General features: G+C 42.1%; 1 protein-coding gene across 4 annotated transcripts in view; it reads left to right on the top strand.

Annotated features, from left to right (window-relative positions):
• The window catches only part of TSC22D2 (TSC22 domain family member 2), a 68,905-nt gene extending 48,172 nt beyond the window's left edge, over positions 1–20,733 (top strand). For 2 of the 4 annotated variants that reach the window (XM_056564760.1, XM_056564761.1), the window contains 2 exons: positions 14,383–14,434; positions 18,235–20,733. In XM_056564760.1, coding sequence (XP_056420735.1) covers positions 14,383–14,434; positions 18,235–18,501 — 319 coding nt within the window. In that variant the 3' untranslated portion in view covers positions 18,502–20,733. Of the gene's footprint in view, positions 1–14,382; positions 14,436–18,234 lie in introns of those variants that run through there. The other 2 variants (XR_008891069.1, XR_008891068.1) reach the window with 1 other exon arrangement.
• The last annotated feature ends 6,245 nt before the right edge of the window (positions 20,734–26,978 follow it).

The raw sequence follows: 26,978 nt of genomic DNA, 5'->3' as shown, positions 1-26,978 counted from the left end.
AATAGAAGTCATTTACAAATCAGTTTAAAGAGGCACTTTCATTATGAAAAGCTTTTCATATTTTGTAGTACTACTGATAAGATGACTTTTTTTAAATATACATTTATAAAAAAAAAAAGTCAATTTTACAAAAAAAAAATGAAAATAGCCACCACTAGGGGTCATCTGTCTTTATGCAGAGAGACTACTCTGTATTTTGCAGCATAATGGATACTGGCCGTAAAGTGTGTTGGTATCCAGTATAGTGAATTACTATTGCACCACTACAGCCTTCAGCTGTTCCCAAACTACAACTCCCGTGATGGGAGTTGTAGTTTTACAACAACTGGGGGTAAAATCTTTGTAAAACTGTTTTAGAGCTGTGTATTCTCCAGCTGTGTGCCTTCAGCTCTTGCAAAACTACAGTCAAAGGATGTGTGGGCATGCTGGGAGTTGTAGTTTTGCAACAGCTAAAGGCAACACTGCTCTAACGGTGCTTTATAAACACTGCAGCTCCAGCTGTTGCAAAACTACAACTCCCAGCATGCTTGAACAGCCAAATCCTTCTCTGACTCCTGAATGACAAAGATGCTAATCGGACATTCAGGAGTCTGTGAAAGGTGAATGACACATAGTGACAGCTATGTTGATTAGCATCCAGTTTTTATTAGGAACAGATAGAAAATAACTACTGTGCAGTTATTTGCAGACTGCCAGGCTGCTCCCAGACTCAGAGCAGATGAGTTATCAGAGTGAGGGAGAGAGATGGACATGCCCCCTCCAGAAGACAAGAAGAAAAAGCAAGTGAGCAAAATAGAAATGCAATTTGTTAGGGATATATAGGTCCTAGACACACAAACTATTTGTGCATGATCAGGATTAGGTACTGAGTAACATATCACTTTTTTATTTTATTTTTTTCAGATGGTAGTTGATTAAAAAATTCCACTGGAGTACCCATTTAAAGAGATACTCTAAAGTCAGGTGGGAAAAAAAACTACTGCATATGCATATTGCATTGCTTGCCTATCTGCCCCAGTTCTGTAACCACCAAAAATCCATGTGTTTTGTGCATCTGTGGGTCACTTCCTATGTCAGACAATTACTGTGGTTCCTGTTCAGTACTACAATTCCCAGACTGCAATGGTTTCCCTCATTTCTTCGTCACAGCCCTCCTATCCTGCCTACTCTTCTCCCACAGGGCTCTTGCCAGTTCCCCAGAGCTTCTACAGATCATTGCTCTACACAGCAGACTATCTCTCCACACAGCAACTCTGCAAAAAGCTGCTGTATTCATTCGTGGCATTGATCAGCACAGGGCAGAATGGTATAAACAAGCAATTTTACTCTCCTTTTTCCAATAAAGGTATATGTGTATATAACAGATAGTGGTCAGAGGTGACATCACTTAGGGGCAGGGCTAGATCTCAGTGCAGTATCTCAGAAGAGGTTGAGGAGTTGGGCAGCTGCTGAGACAACACCACAATGAAAGGACTACACAACTTCCTGCCGGGTGAATCACGTGATAGCATTTTGAACCAAAAACAAGTCATGATAATGCTATATTAGTAAGTTATATGGAGTGATAGTTTTGTTTGAAAAAATGTTTTAAAAAAATTATACCAGAACAGTCCTTTTAAAGAGGTTAAATGAAAACTTTTTTTTCTTTGTATCCATTATACACGGGCTGCCTGAATAAAAATAATTTTACCTTCTGCTGCACCCCGGCTGGTGCCAATATTGTCATCCACGTTCTTCTGTTTTTTTGTGCCAGACATTTCACACTGTTCGGCTAGTCGCTGGCAGCAGGGGTGTCCTGCTTCAACCGGTGATATGCTAAGTGGCAATGGCATGTAACAGGCCTGGGCGGGGTTGTCTTCCTGGTGCCGGGGCCAGTTACTTGCCACTGCCACTCAGCCTATCACCTGCCCAGTTGGGACATCGCTGCTGTTGGCAATAAGCTAAGCCGCAGTTTGACTAGTCGGGTCCAACCAAAATCCGGAAGATGACCAGGGCTGGAGAACGGAATGGCAATAAAAGTGGCATCAGGGGAGCCTCAGAAGGTAAGTTAAAGTTTATTTTATTCCAGCAGACCGGGCATAATGGATTAAAAAAAATTCTCTGGAGTTCTCCTTCAATAAAATAGTATAGACATCTGCTGTCACTTCATCTACATTCTCTTCTCCTGGATCTAGTCATCGGCTCATTGTGACCACTCGGCTGGATAAATATTCAACCTCCCACCTTCACTTTGATATCTTTGTAGAAGGTTTTGACTGGTTCTAGGATTACATGAGTACAGTCTGATCATTTTGTTAGCTGGCTGCGTCCTCGCAGGGTAATAGTTGGTAAAGTGTTTTCTGAGCACTGTTTACATGACTGTGTACTTAAGGTGATTACGGAAGAGACTTGGTCAGGTAAGGTGTAATCTGATCATCTGCTTTTATGATTATCCACTGATAACAGCAGAACTTCTGGTTGTGTAGCACAGCTTATATTGTAGGGTTGGGGGCATGCAGTATATGCTGTTCTGCAACTGCACCATTCCAGTCTAAGGGGGATAATCTATTCCAGGAGCCAGGTAGACAATGCCTCTTAAAGTTGCCCTTATATTTTTTTTCGATACTTTTAGGGCTCAATCTAGCAGGTTGGCTCTTGTTTGGGAAGCCTTTACACTGCACAATCCTTGAGCATGTAGGGCAGCATGGCTAACCACTGGATCGTTCATGTGCCCCTTTTAATCTCATCATTGTTGGCCCTTCATCCCCTGTTTACATGAGGAAATTTGTGCGGCCAACAATTATTTATGCAGTTGCATACACGATATGACTAGTTGGCAAACAAGCGTTCACTGGTTAATCGACAGTCCTTTTAACATTAGGCGATGATCGTTCCTGCGAATTGTAATTCAGCCAGTAATCAGCCAATGTAAAGAGCAGTTTTCAGTTTATTTTTAATTTTTGTTTTTATTATATATACGTTTTTATTTCAGTTCTGTACTGTTAAGACATCTGCTTGCAGTGAGTACATAGAAACATTAGAGGGGTTTTCTGGGACTTTGCAAATTAGGTAGGTATGTTGCTCCAGTATCCTGATGTCCTCCTATAGGTAGTAGGCAGCTTCCGCCTGCAGCCAGAAGGGGCCAGGAGCTTCTCTGTGACATAATTGTGCACTTCTCCTGGCCTCTAGTGACAGCATAATGCCTGTGACATAGAAGAGGTCAAAGTTTAGGACACCTGCTGCAAGCCCCAGGTGTCCTAGTACGTGTAGTCACCATCTTGCCCACCAGACTGCCACAGCACCTGGCATTCTTGATCTAGGGTTTCTAACAAATAGCTAATGTGTATGATCTTATTTTGGCTAGGTTCCCACACAGGTTTTTTTTCTGGCAGTTTTTGGATATCTGCCACTGCAGTTTTTGAGCCAAAGCCTGAAGTGTATTCAAAAGGAATAGGACATATAAAGGAAGGACTTACACTTCTCCTTCTTACTGGATCCACTTCTGACTTTGACTCAAATATGGAACGGTGGCCCTTTTCCTTAGTTTTTTTGTGTCTAGTTTTCAGCAATTCTTTTCTGTTTCATAGATTATGGAAAACTATATTTATTTGCATTCCAGTCATTGTAATGGGCTTAATATTGTGGAGAAATCAGCAGTAAGTTTTAGACTTTCTTCCAGTGTTGAATGGCGTCAGAGCTCTGGATTATTATCCTCGGGTATATAATTTTTCAAAAACCGAATCAGCTTATCTGCTTGGTAATCACATTTTAGCAATGTTTGTTGCGTTTTCAGTAGCTAAACTCGTGTCTGGTCTATTACGTCCATTACATCAACTAAACCTAATGAAATTAGGATCACCAGATTTGGGGTTTAGAACACAAGGAGTCTTAAGTGAGGAAGGTTCGTAAACCCTGCTGTCCCCACCCCTCTGTTTACATGGATCATTTATCAGGAGGAATGAATGGCAGGTAGTTCCACACCCATTGCTGATAAAGCTCTGCTCCTCAGTCTTGGTGACACACAAGTCTCTTGCACAAGTCTACTCAACTCTGTACGTGCAGAGGAAAAGGTTGGCAAGCATCGCATCTCGTCACTCTGGTGATTTCCCTATTTGAAGCATTAAAGTGCGTTAAATGTGGAAGAAAACATGGCATGTAGACATTCCTACAAGTGCTCCTCTTTTCCACACGCTCCTTCACGTATGCGCATCTATTGGTGAGTTTCAGATCCTTTTCTTTACTATGTTTCTGTTTTACTTGCATTTATTACTCAATTTAAGAGAAGCTCTTCTGAGTGTTGTAAGCAGAAGCTGTAAAAATTTAATAAGTTAATTGTTTGCAATATAAGGTTTATTTTAGATGTCAGGTTTGACACAAATTCCCCAAAATCTGTGTCCACTACAGTGAAAGTCTGTGGTCCATCAGGTAATATGGGATTTCTGCATACTGGGGAAAATTTAATTGCAGATTCTTGACCATGCCACAAAAAATAGTATCTAAAATAGTATCTATTTCCATGGAAATGCAGAGGATTAGCCCTATTGAATGACAGTGCGTATTGAGGCAAAAAAACTGTAAGACTTAGGGGTCTGCCACGGGTCTTCTAGGAAAGTAAATGTCTGATTTGTGTGGGGTTTTAGAATGTATGTCGGGCTTCTTCCACACTTCCGTTAGTACATGGCAGTGTGATGGCCGTAGGGAGAGACGGGCAGAATAGCAGGAGAAAAATTACTGCTTGTACAGTCTTTTTCTCCCGCTATTCATAATGGCACCCTGCGGCCCCCATAATCCTAAATGGGAGCCGCCCGGACACGTTTTTGCCTGTTAGTCCCAATCATGAGAACGGACGGTAAAATCAGGAAAAAAAAAGTCTTTGACGGCTGTTCTTGACGCGGAGCAAATGGGGCCTTATGTATATAATGGAGCTTGAGGTTATAGCTGTTTGTTATTAATGATGTGTATTTGCAGGCAGTATATGTATAGTAGGGATTTACTGTATGTCTTTTATACATCAAAAAGCACTTCATACTTTGCTCTCATTTGCTCATATGACCCACACTTTTTATTTACTAACAATCTGTAGACCAGTATTTTCCAATCTGTTGCTCTCTAGCTGTTGCAAAACTACAGTTCCCATAATGCCCTGACAGCTTTTCACTCTTGGGGAATGTTAAAAGTTGTAGTTTGGGAACAGTTAGGTAGCCTCAGGTTGGGGAACACTGCTTTAGTATAGGATCTCCAATGCTGCATCCACACACCTCATCTATGAAGACCCAGCAGGTGAACAGTACCGAGCCGAGATCTTCTTCGTGGTCACGTTGGTGCAGAGAGAGAAGATTACTAACTGGGGGCACAAGTTTTTTTTTAATAAACTTTATTTAAAGTAAGGGCTTGTCCACATCATCACTGCAGGGAGCTCTGTCACGAAAAGACAGTTTAGTGGAAAAACAAAAAAAACTGCATATCTGATATTATTCTTTCAACTCCCTTAAAAGAACACCCAACGGGCTCTATTTAATGGGATCCGACGGCGACCGTTGTGCAAGGGGTCCATTCAGCTCCTTTGGTGCCGAACGTGATATGAACATAACCTTACTTTACAAAAAGCAGATGTATAAGTAATGGAAATGTCTACGCTGCATCAACATGAGGAAGGAAAAGGTCCAAAATATCTGGCCACTGACTTTCCCACTTTCTAGACCTAAATAGAAAGTAAAAATCCCAAATAAAGGTTGTGTGTGAGGATATAGCTGTCTCTGTGAAGGCTTTGTGTAGCGAGATTCTCTTTCTTACAGGTGTGTAGTGTCTTTTGTTTTGGTTATGTAATGAGGCTATTACCTCCCACGCTTTTAGATGTGACTGCCTTGATTCAGTAGTGAGTCTTAGTAGGACAAGACAGGAGGAGCGCATAGTAATGAGGGTGGTTTGTCTCATCAGGTTAGGGTCCAGCTAAATATAGTGTGTGGCTCTGCTGTGTCATTGTAATTACGGTTTTAACACGTTTGGATACAACTGGAAGAAGGTAGTTTGCTACTTAGCTTGAGAAGGTTATGTAGGAATAGAATACATACATAATTGCCTGCGGAAAATCTGCAGCAGATTTTGTTGCTACCTAATGACTTCAATCTACCACTACTATTGCAGATAGGCCACGGTTCTCAGACAGCAAGAATTATCTGATAAATAATAAATCTAAATCAGATGGGACATAACAGAAGTATAAATCAAGTGTTAAACGTAACATTTATTATATGTAATATAAAATATAGTCCTCAAGCACGAAAAAATGTGTGCGAAGCAGAAAGGACAAAAGAGCGATACTTAAGTCATTGATATATTGATGAAAGTGGGCTGAAGTGCTGTGCAAATATGGCCACAGCACAAAAGATTCTACCCACACAGTGGAGACCAAGTATCCTTTACAAATTCCTGCAAATGAAACGCAACTATTAATCCAGATCTGTCGCATATTTCCAAATGCGTTTTTCCCCTTTACTTAATAAAGGCAATATTTGGGTTCATCAGGGGACTGCAGGATCGCACCATCCTGTAAGTAAAGGTGAAATGTGTTGGGACAGAGGTGACAGATCTTGTTCTAGTTGTTTCAATTGGAGGAATTTGTCAATTCTACTTGGTCTCCACTTTGTGGGTAAAATGTTTCTTGTACCGTGGCCATATTTGTTCTGCCCTTCAGCCCACCGTCATCAATTTAGTAATGACCTAAGTATTGCTGTCTTGTGATTTTCTTGTTTGTACATTATTTATGCTTGAGGACTATTTAGTACATACAATGAACATTAGAGCCAAAACACTTACACTTTGGACCCATAAAAGTCAGTGGATAGCAAAATCTGCTGCTGGTACATATGTGTGAGCAAACCCTTTCAGGTACATTTTTGAGAATTTTTTATGTAAAAAATACACTTTTTAATGGGCTACCTTCTAAAACGTTATTGTAGTCTCGATCACATCAGCACATGGACAAATGTTTTCTTTGGATGATATCCCATCCATCCATCACCTGGCCCAGGTCAGGAAGTGTTATTCCCCAATGTACAGCAATTGTGTGCCGTACTAGGTTTCTAAACTACTGTCCTGACAAAGGATTTAATATACGTGGTGCTTAGTTTTAGGACAGTATGGACTCTAAGCTGATATATTTTGCCTACATTGAGTGCTTTGTGCTCCTGACTTTAGTTGCTTATAGATGTCTACACTGGACACAATTGTATCTAACCCTCAGCTGTGAGCACTATTGGGGTATGTTCACACTTAGGAACTTCAGCAAAGAAAGTTTCTGTAAAATCTGCTTTCTGCTCCCTGGAAAATGGAGTAGAAATTACCTTCTTTTCCGGCATATAAGACAACCCTCAACTTTTACAGTTAAAATATAGAGTTTGGGATATACTCTCCATATAAGACTACTACCCCTCTACCGCGATACGGTACCTTACCATTGTTACCCCCACATTAGGTTGTCAGCATAGTTCCCCCACATTAGGATGTCAGCATAGTTCCCCCACATTAGGATGTCAGCATAGTTCCCCCACATTAGGATGTCAGCATAGTTCCCCCACATTAGGATGTCAGCATAGTTCCCCCACATTAGAATGTCAGCATAGTTCCCCCACATTAGGATGTCAGCATAGTTCCCCCACATTAGGATGTCAGCATAGTTCCCCCACATTAGGATGTCAGCATAGTTCCCCCACATTAGGATGTCAGCATAGTTCCCCCACATTAGGATGTCAGCATAGTTCCCCCACATTAGGATGTCAGCATAGTTCCCCCACATTAGGTTGTCAGCATAGTTCCCCCACATTAGGTTGTCAGCATAGTTTGCCCACATTAGAATGTCAGCATAGTTCCCCCACATTAGGTTGTAGTTCCCCCACATTAGGTTGTCAGCATAGTTCCCCCACATTAGGTTGTCAGCATAGTTCCCCCACATTAGGTTGTCAGCATAGTTCCCCCACATTAGGTTGTCAGCATAGTTTGCCCACATTAGGTTGTCACCATAGTTCACCCCACATTAGGTTGTAGTTCCCCCACATTAGGTTGGCAGTATAGTATGGACTCCACAAACATACAGCCCTCAGCCATATACAGTGTATGGCTGGAGGCTGTATGTCTGTGTACTGCCCCACTTCAGTGCTCCGACCACCGCTCCTCCGGTCAGGGGTCACAATCTACTGCTTTGACCGGTGGTTGTTGCACCGAAGATGACGTGCTGGTAACTTACTATGCCCGCACATCCTCGCTGCTCCACTCTGCTGTTGCTATGGGCGCATGCACGAGACATCAGTGACGTCCCTGCGTGCGCTACCTCCCGGCGACCCCTGCATTTATAAAGTTAACGTGGGGCCCCAGAAAGGTAACCGGGACATGCTTTCGGGACACAGGGATGTGATGGGGGAAGTTATTTTCGGCCGGGACACCTGGGGTATGGATAATCCATACCCCGGGCTTCCCGGCCAACTGCAGCACCCGGCATATAGGACGACCCCCAACTTTTGAGAACATTTTACCGGGTTAAAAAGTTGTCTTATATGCCAGAAAATACAGTATGTGGAAACTTTGCTTATTTGCAGCAGAAATAAGCACCAAGATGAAGTCCCATTGCCTAATGGATTTTTACTGTTAGATTCTGTGGAGTCTGAACACAGCAGCTCAAAACCCCTTAGTCAATGGCAGTGTCCTACAAATACAATCTGTGTGGAACTTCCTCAATGTAAACCTATATCCTTTGGGCTGTATTTTTTCAGCCTGTGGAACAAGAATATTTCCCTTCATTTGACAACATTATTAGGATACACTATTTACGTGGTCGGTGAAGGATCAGCCTCTGGACCCTCAAGAATAAGTCAGGAGCCACTTTGGGTTTTTCTGTGGCGCGGCACTGCCCTTTATGTATTAAACTGCAACAACTGGTTCCATTGAGAAGCCTTGTAGATGACATTTCCTAGAAAATTTCCTGGTTCCTGAGGCTAGATGTACATCTGTGTATTGGGGGCTCGATTAGAGAGCCTGGACAGAATAGAAAAAAATGACGAAAACATGAGAACCCATTAAAGGGGTACTCCACCCCCAGGCATCTTCGCCCCTATCCAAAGGATAGGGGACAAGATGTCAAATTGCGGGGGTTCCACAGCTTGACATCACAACCACGCCCCCTCTCGCCACGCCACCTCCCATAGACTTGCCTTGAGGGGGCGTGGTGTGATGTCACAAGGGAGCGTGGTTGTGACGTCATGACCCCCGCTTCCTGCTCCAAGCGTTCTGAACAAAATATTCCAAATGATGGGACAGCGGAGTACCCCTTTTAAAAGGTTCTTATGATGAAGCAACAAAATATTGGCAGAAATGTGAAAGTAGCCGGTGTTCTATTGTTCATAGAGGTTATTTCCTCGTCCCTACAAAGTAACCCAGAAAAAAACGTGACAGAGCAGAGAAACCACTATAGATTTAAGGAGGTTTCTCTGAATCACTATAACTGGTTAATAAGTAACCGGCTTCACCTTACTGCATTCTATAGATGCATGCTAAAGATATATGCAAGTGGAATTTTCCATATGGGTCACACACGGAATATTTTCTTCGAGCTTTAATGTTCAAGGCGTCTTTGCATATGCATGGTCTTGGAGACCACCTCTTACGTAAGTCTCCCGTCAGCTCTAAATATTTTCTTCCTGTAGTAGATTGTTACATTACTAATGCTGGTTGTGACTTATGTGAAACCAGATCAAGCTGATTTACTCATTCTGTTTCTAAAAGCCTTGAATTATTTATTTTCTTCAATTTTTTATTTTCTTGATGGTTGTTTTTCCGATGGCTTTAGATGTGGTCATTGTCATTGCATCACTAGACCTTTCTCTTGTGACCTGGAAGTCTTGCATAACTGGTAACACAGAACATATTGTATCTCCTGAGGAGCATATTCTGATAATTCTATTTACCACTTTGTCCTTAAAATGTTATGACAACTGACTGCATTCATATGACCCAACTATGAAAATATTATTGCTTAGCAAAACTCTCGCTTCTGAATGGCAAAGTGAAAAAGCACAGAACTCTCCCTGTGTGTCCTGCTCCTTTTAGGATCAGGGTAGTGGTCTCCATATTGCTTCCAAGTGCTTGTTGTGCATATCGTACAACCTCTATAAAAGGGAATTTTAGATCTAGATCATGAGGAGATTAAAGGGGTACTCTAGTGGAAAACTTTTTTTTAAATCAACTGGTGCCAGAAAGTTAAACAGATTTGTAAATTACTTCTATTAAAAAAAATCTTAATCCTTCCAGTATTTAGTGGAGTACCCCTTTAACCCCTTAAGGACCCAGGTGTACCAGGCATCCCTGTACCGGCGGGGACAGGAAATCATTCAGCAGACACACCATTCACACCGCTGGGGGGGGGGTCAATTCTGACCGGCGAATCGCTGCTTTTCCGGTCTGATCCGGTCTCTGGTGACCCAATCATCTGGAAAATATGGATGATTGGAGAAAGCCCCGATCAACCTAAAGGATAGGAGTGTGAGGTGGCAGGGGTGCCACCTCCTCCTATCCCCTGCAATTGGTCGGTCAGGACTGACCAACTAATGGCAGGTGGGGGTGGGGTTAAAGTTGAAATCCCTGCTCTGCCTGCCACCGGAAGTCCGGGCATAGAGAGCGCGCGCGTGCGGGGGGGGTTTGGGGGGGGGGGGGGGGTTTGGGGGATGGCAGCAGGGGCCATAATGTGCAGGGACTGGTGGCAGAGGCAGCTGTGAAGGTTAGCGGTAAGTGATCTTCACTGCTGCCTTCAACCAGTGTGCCTTCAGCTGTTGCATAACTACAACCCCCAGCATGCACTGACAGCCAAGTTGTAGTTTTGCTACAGCTGCAGGGTACATTCATATGGGCGGGGGTTTACAGAGAGTTTCTTGCTGCAAGTTTGAGAAGGAGCTAATTTTCTGCTGCAGCTCAAACTCCTAGCAGAAGACTCGCTGTAAACCCCCGCCCATGTAATATAGTAGTAGGGTACATCTACACCCCCCCCCCCCACCCCCATATATAGTAGTAGGGCACAAAGACCCCCAAAATTTGTAACGCAATTGTACGGAAATACCCCATATGTGGGCGATAAATGCCCTGAGGGTGCACAACAAGGCTCAGGAGTGAGGGCGCCATGTACATTTTAGGTGATTTGCACAGGGGTGGCTGATTGTTACAGCGGTTCTGACATAAACGCAAAAAAAACCACCCATATGTGACCCCATTTTGGAAACTACACCCCTCATGGAACGTAACAAAGGGGGTATAGCGAGCCTTAACACCACAAAGGTGTTTGAAGAATTTTCGTTAAAGTTGGACGTTGAAAAAATGAAGAAAAAAATGTTCACAAAAATGCTGGTGTTATCCCAAATTTTTCATTTTCACAAGGGGTAATAGCAAAAAAGCCCCCAAACTTTGTAACCCCATTTCTGTTGAGTATATAAATACCCCATATGTGGATGTAAAGTGCTCTTCGGGCGCATCTACAGGGCTCAGAAGAGAAGGAGCGACATTAGGCTTTTGGAGAGAATCTGTCCGGAATTGAGGGCCATGTGCGTTTACAAAGCCCCCATGGTGCCAGAACAGTGGACCCCCCCCACATGTGACCCCATTTTGGAAACTACACCCCTCACGGAATGTAATAAGGGGTGCAGTGAGCATTTAACCCCCGCTGGTGTCTAACAGATTTATTTGAACAGTGGTACATGAAAATAAAAAAATAAAAATTATTTGTACAGCCCACTGTTCCAAAGATTTGTCAAACACCAGTGAGGGGTGTGGTTTCCAAAATAGGGTCACGTGGGGGGGGGGGTCCACTGTTCTGGCACCATGGGGGGCTCTGTAAATGCACATGGCCCCCGACTTCCATTCCAAAAAAATTCTCTCTCCAGAAGCCCAATGGTGCTCCTTCTCTTTGGAGCATTTATAGTTCGCCCGCAGAGCACTTTACATCCACATAGGGGGTATTTCCATACCCAGAAATGGGGTTAAAAATTTTGGGAGGCTTTTCTCCTATTGCCTGTTGAGAAAATGAAAAATTTGGGGTAACACCAGCAATTTAGTGAAAAAAATCAAATTTTAAATTTTCATGGAAATTTGTCAAACACCTGTGGGGTGTTAAGGCTCATTGGACCCCTTGTTACGTGCCTTGAGGGGTGTAGTTTCCAAAATGGTGTGCCAAGTGTGTATTTTTTTTTTTTTCTTCCACCCCCCACCCCAATGCAGGAACCCTGCATTTGTTTAGAACACCGGATGCTGCAGGAGATCACGGGAGGGCCCAGCAGAAGGACCCCCACGATCAGACACCTTATCCCCTTTCCCTTGGCTAGGGGATAAGATGTCTTACATTGGAATGCCCCTTTAATGGTCCATTATGACTGTAGGCGTATAGATAAGGCAGACATTATGTACAGGGTTTGCTCAAAGTGAAATATTAACTGGTTAGTACCTGTTAACCTCACATTTTTCATGCACACGTGGTGGGAAAGCTCTCAATGTACATGCTAAGCAAGTCCATAGGGCAGTGTTTTCCAACCAGGGTGCCTCCAGCTGTTGCAAAACTACAACCCCCCCCCCCCAGCATGCCGGGCATACTGGGAGTTGTAGTATTGTGACAGCTGGAGGCACCCTGGTTGGGAAACACTGCCATAGGGTTTAGCCGCCTATTTATTTTTGGCTCTAAACTAATGTATACTGGCCTATCAAAGTATGTGGTACCATAGATGTTTTTCCATAAACATGATCTTGTCAAATCTGTAATAAATAAAAAAAGCATGTGAGACATATGTCAGTTTTTCGTTATCGAGCCAGAGGTCTGGCACACATTGCGTAGCAGATCTTCCCCAATGTATTTGGACTTGTTCAGTTTACTGCACTTCGTATGTCATTTATACCGTGTATAAACCATAAGGATGACAAGTCGAGGAGAATCCCGTGCTGGGCCTTATTTGTTGTACATGTAATTACATCAACATCACTGTCCTAGTAGAGAATGTCCGCATGAAGCTGCTTATTACTGCAAGAGGTGAAATCTTCATGACCGCCACATGTAAATAAGGTGTAACCTGGGAGCCCACCCTCACAAGGGTTGGCAGATACGCTGGATGGCGGCTCCAGTAGTATATACACCAGTCACATCCTGTGTTGTGTGTACTTGGCTGCTTGCACAGAAATGTTTGGGGTTGGGGATATTGGGCAGTATGACTTTACAACACTGTCACAGGAGACAAGAATTCATCAGTTTCAAAAAGCTAAATACATATTAACTTTTTTTATGGTACTGTGGTTTTCTTAAATTGTCTTTACAGGAAGACTTAAAGGGGAACTCCGGTGGAAAACTTTTTAATTAAATGAACTGGTGCCAGAAAGTTAAAGATTTGTAAATTACTTCTATAAAAAAAAAAATCTTAATCCTTCCAGTTCTTATTAGCAGCTGTATGCTACAGAGGAAAATCTTTTATTTTTGATTTTTTTTGTCTTGTCCACAGTGCTCTCTGCTGACACCTCTGTCCGTATCAGGAACTGTCCAGAGCAGCATAGGTATGGGGATATTTTCCTGCTCTGGACAGTTCCTGATATGGGCATCAGGTGTCAGCAGAGAGCACTGTGGACAAGACAAAAGAAATATACTCTAGCATACAGATGCTAATAAGTACTGGAAGGACAAATTATTTTTAATAGAAGTCATTTACAAATCTGTTTAACTTTCTGGCACCAGTTGATTTAGAAAAAAATGTTTTCCACCGAAGTACCCCTTTAAAGTGTTTTGTGTAAATGTTGCTATCTTTTTACTACAAAATGTGAGGGAATCGGTAAAAGTCGTCAGCTCTTTGTATCCCTCTGATCATGGCCTGGATAGTGATCCCGCCCTTACGGTCATTCCTCTTAGATGTTTATCTTTCTACAGTCTGTAGTAAAGACCCACATTATTATTCAGAAGTTTGACAAATGATTTCACAGTAAATAGGTTTCTTCAGTGAAATGTTCTGGTTTGTCGTGCCAGTATAAAAGGTCACTTCAATTTAAATAATATGATGGTTTATGGTATTAGGGGTCCCATGTTCATGATGCTCATCATAGTGGACAGATTGTACAAAGAGCATCTTTCTCTCCTGGCGGTCCTGTCCTGCATAACACGGACACCCCGCTGATTTGCATGAGTGCTGTGTAATGCTTAATTTGCTCTATGGGGGCGCTACAAGAAAATTGTTCTTCCTGCCAGGTTTTCTAACAGATTACAACTGATCAGGAGTGATCACCTGCTGAGACCCTCAGTGATCGGAGACCTTTCATAGACGTATGGATAGTAGAGAACCTCTTTAACTCTTGTTTAGCTTCCTAAACACAGTATTTTATATTTTCTTTCTTTCTCCACAGTTCCACAAGTGCGAATGTCGTAGCCATCGACAACAAGATAGAGCAGGCTATGGTAAGTACATTCATGAAATAGTAATCTTTACTCAAAAGCAACTTGTTTTCTTAAAATCTGCTATGGTTTAGATTTCCTGTAATGTGCAGCTCAAACACTTCAGCAAATGTGAAGGAAGCCATAACATTCCCCCGAATACATTCAAGGGAATCTGTCGGCAGGTTTGCCTGTGCTAACCTGCTGGGATCCTGTAATACGGTCCTTACACTGATCACTATGGTACCTTCATTATGTTTCTCCATTGCAGTTATGCCATTTCTGAAAAATCTTAATAGTAATAAGCAAATAATGGTCTTTGGGGCATCACCATGCCCCAGGTGCACCTCTTTACCCACCCGCTCCTGTATCTACTTTTCCCTATAAATATTCATAGGCCGCCCCTGCAGTCATGTAGTATAATGCCACTTAAACACTTGCGTAGTCACACTGCAAGGCTACTGTGCCAAAGAAGTAACTGCAGAAGTGCGAGGCTTTCCAGCATGATTGTGCTATGTCTCTGTAGGGCGGCCTATCAATATTTATAAGTGGTTGTTCGAGGAGCTGGTGGATGGGCTATAGCACTGCACTTAATGGCAAGGTACTGTCATTATGTTGCTCAGTTTTTGAGAAATTTTATCACCTGATACCTGCAGGTAAGTATGGGCTCCCTGGCTAACAGGTTCCTTTTCAGAACACGCACGTTGGAGTCCATTATGCCTAATGCAGATGTTAAGTTGACAGCCATCTACTTCTATGTATGTCTATGCCCAGCATATGCTACTCCTGTGTCCTTCCATTATTTTTTTAATGCAGAAAATGATGGCACCAAAGGTTGTCATTAATGAAGGGTCAGCCTGTGAAAGCAGTTCTGGTGGTGGTACGTTATCTCCCGGGAAAACCATCGAGCAGGTTCTCAGGGCCTATCTTTAATTTGTATAGGTTGTTTTACCCCTTAGCGACAATTGCCGTAAATGTACGTCATGGTGCGGTGGTACTTAACGCACCAGAACATATATTTACGTCCGCCATGACCGTGAGCACTGGACTGGTGCTCGTGTCATGCGCTGCAGGTCCCGGCTGCTATCAGCCAAGGACCCACCGGTAATGGCGGACATCCGCGATCACGCAGATGTCTGCCATTAACCCCTCAGATGCCGTGATCAATACTGATCACGGCAGTGCGGTACTTTAAATGGATGGTCGGATTGCCCGTAGTGTTGCTGCGGGATCCGATCATCTATAATGCCGGACTGAGGTCCCCTCACCTGTCTCCAGGGGTCTTTTGCTCTGGTCTGATATCGAGCAGACCAGAGCAGAAGATCAGATAACACTAATCAGTGCTATGCCCTATGCATAGCACTGAACAGTATTAGCACTCAAATGATTGCTATAAATAGATCCCTATGGGGATTATTAAATTTTAAAAATTAAAAAAAGGTGAAAAATCCCCTTCCCCAATAAAAATGTGCATCTTCCGTTTATTACATTTTTTAATGCTTTCTTAGCGCTAAAATGTGAAAAACATTTTTGGTATCGCCGCATGCATAAAAGTCTGAACTACCAAAATATATTGTTAATTGTTCTGTACCGTGAACGGCGTAAACCTAAGAAAAAGAAGACAAGTCCAAAATTTCTGCTTTTTTTGTCACATTTTATTCCCAAAAACTTTTATAAAAAAAAATAATAAAGTAAAATCTAAGCAAACTTGATACCGATAAATACAGATCACGGTGCAAAAAATTAGCCCTTATACTGCCCCGTATACGGAAAAATTGGAAAGTTATAGGTGGTCAAAATAGGGCAATTTCAAACATACTAATTTTGTTAAAATAGTTTTGAGATTTTTTTTAATGCGGTACAATTATTAAAAAGCATATAATATGGGTATCATTTTAATTGTATTGACCCACAGAATAAAGAAAACGTGTCATTTTTACCGTAAAGTGTACAGCGTGAAAAAAATGTCCCAAATTTGCTAAAGTTCAATTTTCCAACATAAATTTTTTTTTTTCGTTGCGCCATACATGTTATTGTAAAATAAGTGATGTCATTACAAAGTAAAATTGGTGACTCTAAAAACAAGCCTTCATATGGGTCTGTGGATGGAAATAGAAGAGTTATGATTTCTAGAAGGCGAGGAGGAAAAAATGAAAATGCAAAGATAAAATTGGCCTGGTCCTTAAAGGGGTACTCCGGTGCTTAGACATCTTATCCCCTATCCAAAGTGATAGCTGTCACACCCCCTCCCGTAGGCTTGCATTGAGGGGCGGAGTGTGACACGCGGCCGGCTGTGTGGTCGCCCGTAATCGGACCCGGAGCGAACACGCTCCGGGGACTGATTACGAACGGGGTGCCGCGTGCAAGATCCCGGGGGTCCCCGGGGATAGGGGATAAGATGTCTAGGCACCGGAGAACCCCTTTAATGGGTTGAAATGACAACCTACGATGTATTGTCCTAAATGGTAAACCATGCCGGTTTTCTCTGTTGGAGATGCACTAAAATGTTTTTTCACACATTGCAAGATCTAATAATTTTAATTTTGTAACCGTACTGTACCTAAATGCACTAGAAAAGAAGCTTGATAAGGCTGGGTCCACACTACGTTTTGTCCCATACGGGAGCGCATACGGCAGGAGGGAGCTAAAACCTCTCGCTCCCGTATGTGACCGTATGCGCTCCCGTATGCCATTCACTTCAATGAGCCGACCGGAGTGAAATGTTCGGTCCGGTCGGCTCATTTTTGCGCCGTATGCGCTTTTACAACCGGACCTAAAACCGTGGTTGACCACAGTTTTAGGTCCGGTTGTAAAAGCGCATACGGCGCAAAAATGAGCCGACCGGACCGAACGTTTCACTCCGGTCGGCTCATTGAAATGAATGGCATACCGGAGCGCATACGGTCACATACGAGAGCGAGAGGTTTTAGCTCCCCCCTGCCGTATGCGCTCCCGTATGGGACAAAACGTAGTGTGGACCCAGCCTAAGACAGATGCTGGTTCTACTGCCTGCCCAACAATGTAAAGGTTAAGCCTGTCTTCAAGTCATATTTTGTTTAACATTCTGAACTTGTTAATGCCATTTGGATAAACCACAAAGTATTCTTTATTCTTGTCACAAACAGTAGATGTTGATGTTTATAGCATTTCAAGAACTACAGACAGCCTATTTTTATAGTTGTGCCTGTCCACCATCTTTCCTTTAGATAGTAGCAGTCGTTATTTATGGCTGCTTTCCTTAATGGAGATCTGCAGTGAAATAAACATATCCCCTATCCACAGGATTGGGGATAAGTGTCTGATCACTGGGGTCCGACTGCTGGTACCCACCGCAATCTCCCAGACTGGGCTCCGGCAGTGCCACGCTGTGCGCCAGCTAATGCGCGTCGTTGACCTCACTAAAGTTGACGAACACGTGGCTGAGCTGTGGCCCCGTGCAGGAGATCGCAGGGGTCCCAGTGTTTGGACCCCCCGCAATTAGACACTCCTGGGGAGAAGTTTATTTCACTTCAGATTTCCTATAACGCCTCACAATGCTTGTCCATAGACTGCCTTTGGTATTCAAGCCGGGCCTTATTTACTTTAAATAGAGCAAAGCTGCAATATCACACACAACAAACTGATAAGTTTTCCCTTTTACCCATGCAGATTCATTTGAATATTTGCTACATGTGGACCAAGCCTAATACAACTATATCAATGCAGTTTTATTTGTTTTGTTTTTTACCCTAAAAATACCAGTACTAAAACACAAGTGCTTTCATTTTACAATTACTCTGCATTTTTTGTAAGGCCATTTTCTAAATTTTTTTTCGTTCTTCTAGGACCTGGTTAAAAGCCATTTGATGTACGCAGTAAGAGAAGAGGTGGAAGTCCTAAAGGAACAAATAAAGGAATTAATAGAGAAAAACTCTACACTTGAACGTGAAAATGCACTGTTAAAATCCCTTTCTAACAGCGATCAGCTGTCTCAACTTTCGACCCAAGTGGTTCTTGGCACCAGTCAACAGGCGCCTCCAGTGACTACAGCTCCTCTCACCGCTCCACAGACCGCACACCCCCCGCAGCAACCGAATGTTTCTTCGGCGTAAAGTGTACAAAAAACTGCTTTCTCGCCTCGTTCAGAATTCTGAAAGCAATCTGTCCTTGTGTGCCACTGCTGTTCTTTCCACTTTAAAAATGAAAAAAAATGAGAAAAAAGAGCAAGTAGCCATGCTTCTTTTGTGTGTTTGGCCTTTTCAGTATTAGACAATCGTACTCCCTGATCTCTCGCTGTGAGAGAGGTGATACCTATTGCTTTGTGTATCAGGGTTTTAACACAATTGGATTGTAAAAAAAATATATAAAAAAAAATGAATCTATATTTACGCGCATCTACATATGCACATACAAAAAATACATACATTCTTTGAATACTGACAATGAATGTGTGCAGGTCACTATCCCCTCTGTAAGGGGTAAAGAGCAGCACTTTATGTTCTAGAAAACGTGAAAAATGCATGTCTTCTAAGAAATAAAGCTCCAATGTTACTAAAGCTGTTCATGGTTCATACTAATGAATAGTTCTGGTATTCGGAAATGCATGAGATGTTATGTCACCCCTGCCTATAACTTGTCTGCCATCAAATGACATAGAGGTCACACTGTCATGGAAAATTAGTGGTAGACATTCCTGCCTGACGCCTACTTTATTATCCGGTCACCCTATTATTTAAGGAGTGTGACACAATTCATCCGGACTCTGCAGCCTTAGGAAGACGTTTCCTATTAGAAGAGTGAGCCTCTAGGGTCCTTGTATATTGGGCTTCTCTCAATCTGCTTCCTACAGCATTTTATGTGACAGAACGGAATTGTATCCTGGATTGCTGTGCATGTTTTACAGGTATCAATGTGTCCTATATTGACACACTTGTTGGCTTAAAGGAACGGCGCGTCATTCACAGGGCTCCTATGTTAGGCATAGCCTATAGATTCACAACCGGTCATCCTTTGTGGACGTCCCCATATGGTGGTTTTCTGTAACATAAACTGCTGCCTGAATTGATAGTTAAGGTCTGATATCCAGCAATGGGTCTTGCTTAGAGCGTTGGTGACTCTCCCAGGGGGCGTTTCTTTTTTGTTTTTTTTTTTTGTTTTTATTTTTTTGTTTAAATATACTCTGAGCCATGTTTTGTCAGTTCTACGTAAGCGAAACTAATCATTGTATTCCTAGTGAGAGCCACCATACTTTAACATTTTTGCCTCTTTTTAGTTTCATTCAAATGTTTGTGTTTTTATTTATTACAGGGCTGCTATTTTCTTAATATGTATGAACAATGTCACAGACACTCTTATTTTATGTTCCTTTATATAGAGAATAAATGTAAATCTATCATAAATAGTAGAGAACAGGATTGCATCCAATAGGGCAATAACTGAGCATACGTATCCAGGCATATATATGTATATCTAACACTAACAGCAATCTTACTTTTTTGGTATTTATTTTACAATATAGAAAAGATCCAGTTTGAATGTAAATTTTGTAAAGAGTAAGTATGAAACCTATTGCACCTGTACAGGAGAGCAACAGTTGTGATACTGAAATAAATGATAGATTAGCTATTTTGATGACGAAAACTTTGTTCATTTCTCTTCTTTCCAAATGTGGGAGGAATATAAAAAAAAATGCCATGATTCCTATGCTTTTTAGAAAACTTATGTGAATTATAATTTTTTAAGGTGGGATAAAAAAAAAAACTGTGAAATTGTTCAACCTACTTTGTAACCAAAGAAGCAAAGCTGTGTAATTTTTTTTTATTTTGTTATGCACATTCTCTGTATTTTTATTCAGTGTTCTATCATTCACATTATTTTCCTTTTAGCATGATCTGCATGACCTATTATCTCTGAACCACTTCCGTACCTCATGTTTTTTGTCCAGCACTCTTATTGTATATGTAATCTGTGAACTGCGTCCAATAAACAGAGCAAACAGCTGGTGTCGGTGGCGATGGGCTAGTGTAACGTGTACACTAGTTGTCAAATAGAAAACGAAAAAAAAAAACCTAAAGTGAGCCATCTTTTGTTCATTTAAAATGGTGTTATGAATTTCATATGCAGAAAAACAAGTTTTGTTACATTGCAGATTTTAATGTATTTAATAAATTCTACATGCAGATTGAGTGCAGTGTACAAAGGAGTATTTAAGTCTACCAAAATACAAATGTGCATTTCCGGAATCTGCAAGCACATCTGTTTGTTTTTAGTCAGACATCTGTCCAATTATTGTAAAGATATCTATTTTAACACCCTTTTATGAAATTATTAAATTGCAGTTTTGTTGAAATATGTGACTCTAGAATATGTTCCAAGTATTCTATTTTTCCTAACTTGTTTTAGTCTGTTTATTTTTTTCATACCTTACTAGCAGCCATTCTTTACTATAGTTCTATGGTTGGCCACTTTATACCTAAAGGGGTATTCTGGGATTTTTTATTTTTTTTAACTAGTATGCCAAGGCAGGTTAAGCTAAAATAATGATGAAAGGAAAAAACCTACCTGACTGCCCTGCCATTCTCATGGAGCTCTTGGTTCGCCTTGCCACACTTTTTGGGGTCAGCACATGAAAGTGTTAACCACACCAGTGGGAAACTAAAGCAGGAAACCATTGCAGCCACTGACTGGCTGAGTGGGCAACATTACATTCCAACCCTAAAAGTGCACAGCAAACCCAGAGGTCTGTGTTATCTGTGGAAGGACAGGAGTAAAGGGTATTATAGTTTTGTTTTTAGCGCCTGGACATAATTGTAAAAAAAATCCAAAGGCTAGGGGATAAGATATATGATCACAGGGGCCCCGCCGCTGGGGACTCCTGCGATCTCTGTGCAGCCCCTGGCATTCCGTGCTGGGTGGGTGCTGCCTTTGAGACAGGGATGTGATGTCACGGCCACACACCCTCTATTCATGTGTATGGAAGGGGGTGTGACTGCCATCACGTCCCCTACCATAAACATGAATGGAGGGGGTGGGGCCATTGTTACATCCTTGTCTCGGAGGCAGCCCCTGGCACAGAATGCGAGGGATAAGATGTATAAAGCTGAAATACCCCCTTAATTCCTTTTATGACTGTATTCACTTGTGTAGTAATTATTGATTTTTTTTATTGCTATGCTTTTCTAATTTTTACAAAAAAAAAAACATGAAATATACAGGAAGTGGGTGTGAATATTTTACATTGAGGGCTATGTATGCATCATATACACCCCCTGTATAATCCCACCCTTTACTTTATATTCACTTCTATTATAACATTCACGCCCATCTGGCAAATTCCCTGAATTATCAGACAAGCTCTAAACCCTCAGGAATGGGCCTATCAAGAAACTGTCAGAAGGTGTGGAATCTGGACAACTTAAGCTGTTTAATGGAAGTAAATCAAAAAGTGCCCTGGAATAATTGGGAATCTGACACTGGTCACCCGCACTAAGCTGAATATACAGGTAGGTAGTGTGTGGTGGCCTTTTTCTAACTCTGTTTACCATGCCAAAATATTAGTCTTCTTGCTAATTTGTAAATTATTATACACAACAAGGCTGCTGATGTATGACTGTGCTCTCTCCTGCCCATTCTGGATGATGTCACCTCCCGGTCCTGCTGTGAGATTGAAGCAGGGATGAATATTCCTAATGGAGGTGGTGACATTGGCCAGAGCAAGCGTTGATCATACTGCAGCAGTCAGTCTCCATTGTGCAGAACAAGGAATTTACACATAAGCGAGGAGACCCACATCTTGAATGGCTGCACCGACAGAGTTAGTGCGGGTGACCCCATTTCTGTCTACCTGTATATTCAGGTTACTGATGGAGACCCTGGTGTCAGATACCCTTTAAGGGTATTTTAAAGGGGTACTCGGCTGGAAAGCATTTTTCTTTTAAATCAACTGGTGCCAGGAAAGTTATCCGAATTTGTAAATTACTTCTATTCAAAAAAAGAACTGAGCCCAGCTGCTGTTATGATCCACAGGAATAGTGAAAGGGAGAGTACAAAAATAGGGGGTTCTTGAGAGCGCTGCTGTGTGCAGAGGTAAATGAAGTCAAACATACGCCAACAGTTACACAGGACTAGCTTTTATTTAAAAAGCAGTCAAATAGATACAGGACAACGTGTTTCAGTGCACACTTGCACCTTCCTCAGGTCAACAAAAATTACTGGAAAACATACAAATAGAATAATTAATGTCTAAACAATTTTTTGGAGAAAAATGTCAAGTGTGTGTGTGTGTGTGTGTGTGTGTGTGTGTGTGTGTGTGTGTGTGTATATATATATATATATATATGAAATAATAAATGAAAAAATGTTTGTAAAAACATGCATCTGTGTAGCAGTATGCTCAGACATCTCAATAGTATACAATCGTATATAGTGGTAACAGGAGCAAGACTTGGGAATGTGACACGAGAAGACGTATGTTTGCTTATGCATATAACAGAAGAAACGGATAGTAGCAATAACCAATGTTACTTTATGAACATGAGTCTGATAATACAAGTCAATATAACGCTACATTTAGCAATGAAAATCACAGTGATAGACGTATATAGTCTTTTGTGGATGATGGTAGAGGGCTGTCATATAAATTTATATATTTCAATATGCATGACCTCAGAGTGCTGCTAAGAGACCGCTGCTGCCTGTTTGCTAGGACATAGCAAAATACAAACAGGCATGGATTGGTGGTCCTCATACATATCTATTTGATTGACTCTACCACATTGGACGGACCACTAAGACTGAGAAAATGTCTCAATGGCCACAGACATAACTGTCAAACAGGCTATTTGAAACTGTGTATCAAGACACCTAATAGAAGACCATAATAAAGACTTCTCGTGCTTGAAGATAACTCCCATTGAGCACATTTCAACAGACAAACAGCCCTAAACAAACGGGAAGCTTATTGGATCCACAAATTAAAATGCCTTGTTCCTGACTGTCTAAACGAATGTATAGAACTATGAATTCAGTCTATATTCTCTCTCCCCTCAATTCCATCCCTTTCCCTGCTCATGACTGTGATCCCCGTTTAGCCATTCGTGGTTATTCATCCCTGTCTTCCCCCCCTGCAATAGAACTCAAACCAGTTCCTCCAGAATATCAGGCATTCATTTTATTCATTTTCAGTTCACATAAGCATCCATCAGCATCTACCTTCCCTCCCACTACACATAGGATCTTCACCTTCTTCACAGCCTCATTCAACCTACATTCACCATTGTGTACCTGGGTCATACCATTCTACCATCTGCACTTCTATTTGTCTACATGTACATTTGCAGGCCCCACATAGGTCCCGTACCCAACTAGTATCAGTTTATTGTCTCATAAACTTCCCATCACTGTTTTATAGTCCCCACCACATCTACTATGGTTGTAGCAGCGACAATAACATTAACAAGCACCAGCCCCGCTTTTCCCACCGCTTCGGCACTCCATCACTGCTATGCGCATGACCGGAAGTGGCATCAGTGCGGAGTCGCACACCACAAGTGGCGGCGCCCATGTAAACAATGGTACGCCGAGACTCGTCATTCACAGCCACTACACAGGAAAACCTGCCAGGACTACAGATTTGTAACTACCAACCTCGCTGTTCCTACCTACATATGCTATGTATTCCCCACTCTGCTTCAACCCCCAGCTATGTCCTAGCAAACGGGCAGCAGCGGTCTCTTAGCAGCACTCTGAGGTCATGCATATTGAAATATATAAATTTATATGACAGCCCTCTACCATCATCCACAAAAGACTATATACGTCTATCACTGTGACTTATATTGCTAAATGTAGCGTTATATTGACTTGTATTATCAGCCTCATGTTCATAAAGTAACATTGGTTATTGCTACTATCCGTTTCTTCTATGTTTTATGCAAACACACGTCTTCTCGTGTCACATTCCCAAGTCTTGCTCCTGTTACCACTACATATGATTGTATACTATTGAGATGTCTTTGAGCATACTGCTACACAGATGCACAGATTGTTTTTAGACATTAATTATTCTATTTGTATATGTGTTTTCCAGTAATTTTTGTGGACCTAAGGAAGGCGCAAGTGTGCTCCGAAACGCATTGTCCTGTATCTATTTGACTCCTTAACTTGGTGTAGGTTTAACTTAATTTACCTCTGCACACAGTAGCGCTCTCAAGAACCCCCTATTTTTTGTACTCTCCATTTCGGCACGAGTTGTACTAGCCTTATTGTACACCCACAAAAGCTCAGTACAACGTTTTGGGTGTTGGTGGTGGGTATTTACAGTGCTCATTTATCTCTTTTAAATGCTACATAAGGGATGGCCCATCTTTTTCTCCCATTTTTACCTTTTTATGATCCACAAGAAGTTCTTTTCTTTTTGAATTTCCTTTCTGTCTGACCACAGTGCTCTCTGCTGACACCTCTGTCCATGTCAGGAACTGTCCAGAGCAGGATAGGTTTGTTATGGGGATTTTCTACTCTGGACAGTTGATAAAATGGACAGAGCTGTCAGCGGAGAGCACTGTGGTCAGACAGAAAGGAAATTCAAAAAGAAAAGAACTTCCTCGAGTATACAGCAGCTGATAAGTAATGGAAGGGTTAAGTCTAACTTTCTGGCACTGGTTGATTTAAAAAAAAATATGTTTTCCAATGGAGTACCCCTCTGGAACATAGGAAAAAACCTAAGTACAATAAACATGAAGTAAATTGGTGACGGGGACCCTGCCCATGAGGGATTTCAATCTACAGACGGAGGAAGGAGACAGCAGGTGAGGAAAGTAGCTATTCATGTAGCAGTGCACTTACAGTAGGGTTATAAGGGGGAAGCTGTGGACAGCCTTTGAAGTAAGTTTATTGGGCAATGGGTAGCCTGTAAGGATATTGGCAGACGTGAGAGGGCGGTTAACCAGGGAGAAGTGCTGAGGAGACATTGAAAGGGCACAAGAGAAATGAGCCAGACAAGGATGTTGCAGTAGTCTGAGTGGGACATATGGTTATGCACTGGCACTTTTGCTGACTCCAGGTTGAAAAACAAGGGGATCTGAGAAATATTTTGAGGTGCACTTTGGACTTATGTACATGGTAGAGAGTGGGTACATGAGGTGCAGTGCTTTACAAAACTGTTTGCTTCTGTATAAAAATCAAAGCCCTAAAGATGTACTGTAGAAACCCAGTGCATAATCCACCAATGTGCACAATTCCATGCAAACTGCAATTTTTCTAAGGGGTCCAAATCAAAGTGTTTAATCCCATGAGACCTGGGTTTGGGTGATAATGGACAGAATACGGAAATTTTTGAATCCTAAAATCCCTAGAAGAACTTAAAGGGGTACTCCATCGTTAAATAATAGGGGATAAGATGCCTGATCGCATGGGGCCTGCCGCTGGGGACCCCCGCAATCTTTCATGCAGAAACCCGCTATCATCAGCCTCAGAAGCGAACATTGCTCCGGGTCTGATGACTCACGATCACGGGGCCGGAGTATCGTGATGGCATGGCTCCGCCCCGTGTGACGTCACACTCCGCCCCCTCAATGCAAGCCTATGGGAGGAGGCGTGGCAGAAATCATGCCCCCTCCCATAGGCTTTCATTGAGGGGGCGGCACCGTGATCGTGAGTCATCAGACCCAGAGCGATGTTCGCTCCAGAGGCTGATGAGAGTGGGGTGCTGCATGAAAGATTGTGGGGGTCCCCAGTGGCAGGACTCACGCAATCAGGCATCTTATCCCCTATCCTTTGGATAGGGGATAAGATGTCTTAGCGCTGGGGTACCCCTTTAACTCCCAGTAAAGCCTTAAATAAAAACAGCCTGATATGTCATAAATTTTTTTTATTTTGGGAGCCTGTGTACAAAATCATTTAAGCATCTGCTCATTTAGGACCAAAACACTTGTCATTTTGTGGTAATAGGGCTTGTTAGCCAAAGCCTCTGATCCTTGTTCATGTATATGGGCCAAAAAGATTTAAAAAAACATGTAATGTCAGCAGACACAGTTGTTTGATGTTGATAATGGCCGGGCCTGCTGTGACCTGACAATCACGGATGTCCATTAATGGTCAATCATTTTTTAGGGGTGAAAAGTCTTCTCAACAGTGGTCTTCAAACTCCTGATCTTCCATGGTATATTGGACAGTCAGGCCCGTATCAGATGAGTATTATAAGGTGGATTTTTGTGTGCGTATTACAGCTGTAAGTCCTGGTCCGATCCTGGGTCTAATGATCCAAACTTATAACATCATAGGGATTGCCAGTGTTTTTCATGCAGGTCTGTAGAGTCAGTTAGGCCAGCACGTGTGGCCTTAAAATGGACGCAAAAATGCATTCATGTTATGTCCGTCTGAAACTGACATAAACCTGTACAGCAAGCGAGCATTCCTGTATTTTCTGGGGGTTTTCTACATAGAAATTCACAGCATGTACAGTAGTAACATAGTGAATATTATTTGCCTGTTATATGCATTTTAAGTCCACAAGATATTAATTTTACTGTTGGGAACAGATTATTTCTATTGGCTTTAATGGAGGGGGAAGTCAAAAGTCGCAATAAATCTG

The sequence above is a fragment of the Hyla sarda genome, chromosome 3 (assembly GCF_029499605.1).
Source record: "Hyla sarda isolate aHylSar1 chromosome 3, aHylSar1.hap1, whole genome shotgun sequence".
NCBI classification, from domain to species: Eukaryota; Metazoa; Chordata; class Amphibia; order Anura; family Hylidae; genus Hyla; species Hyla sarda.
The sequence above is the reverse complement of the archived record's forward strand: the minus strand, read 5'-3'. Positions and strand labels throughout refer to the sequence as shown.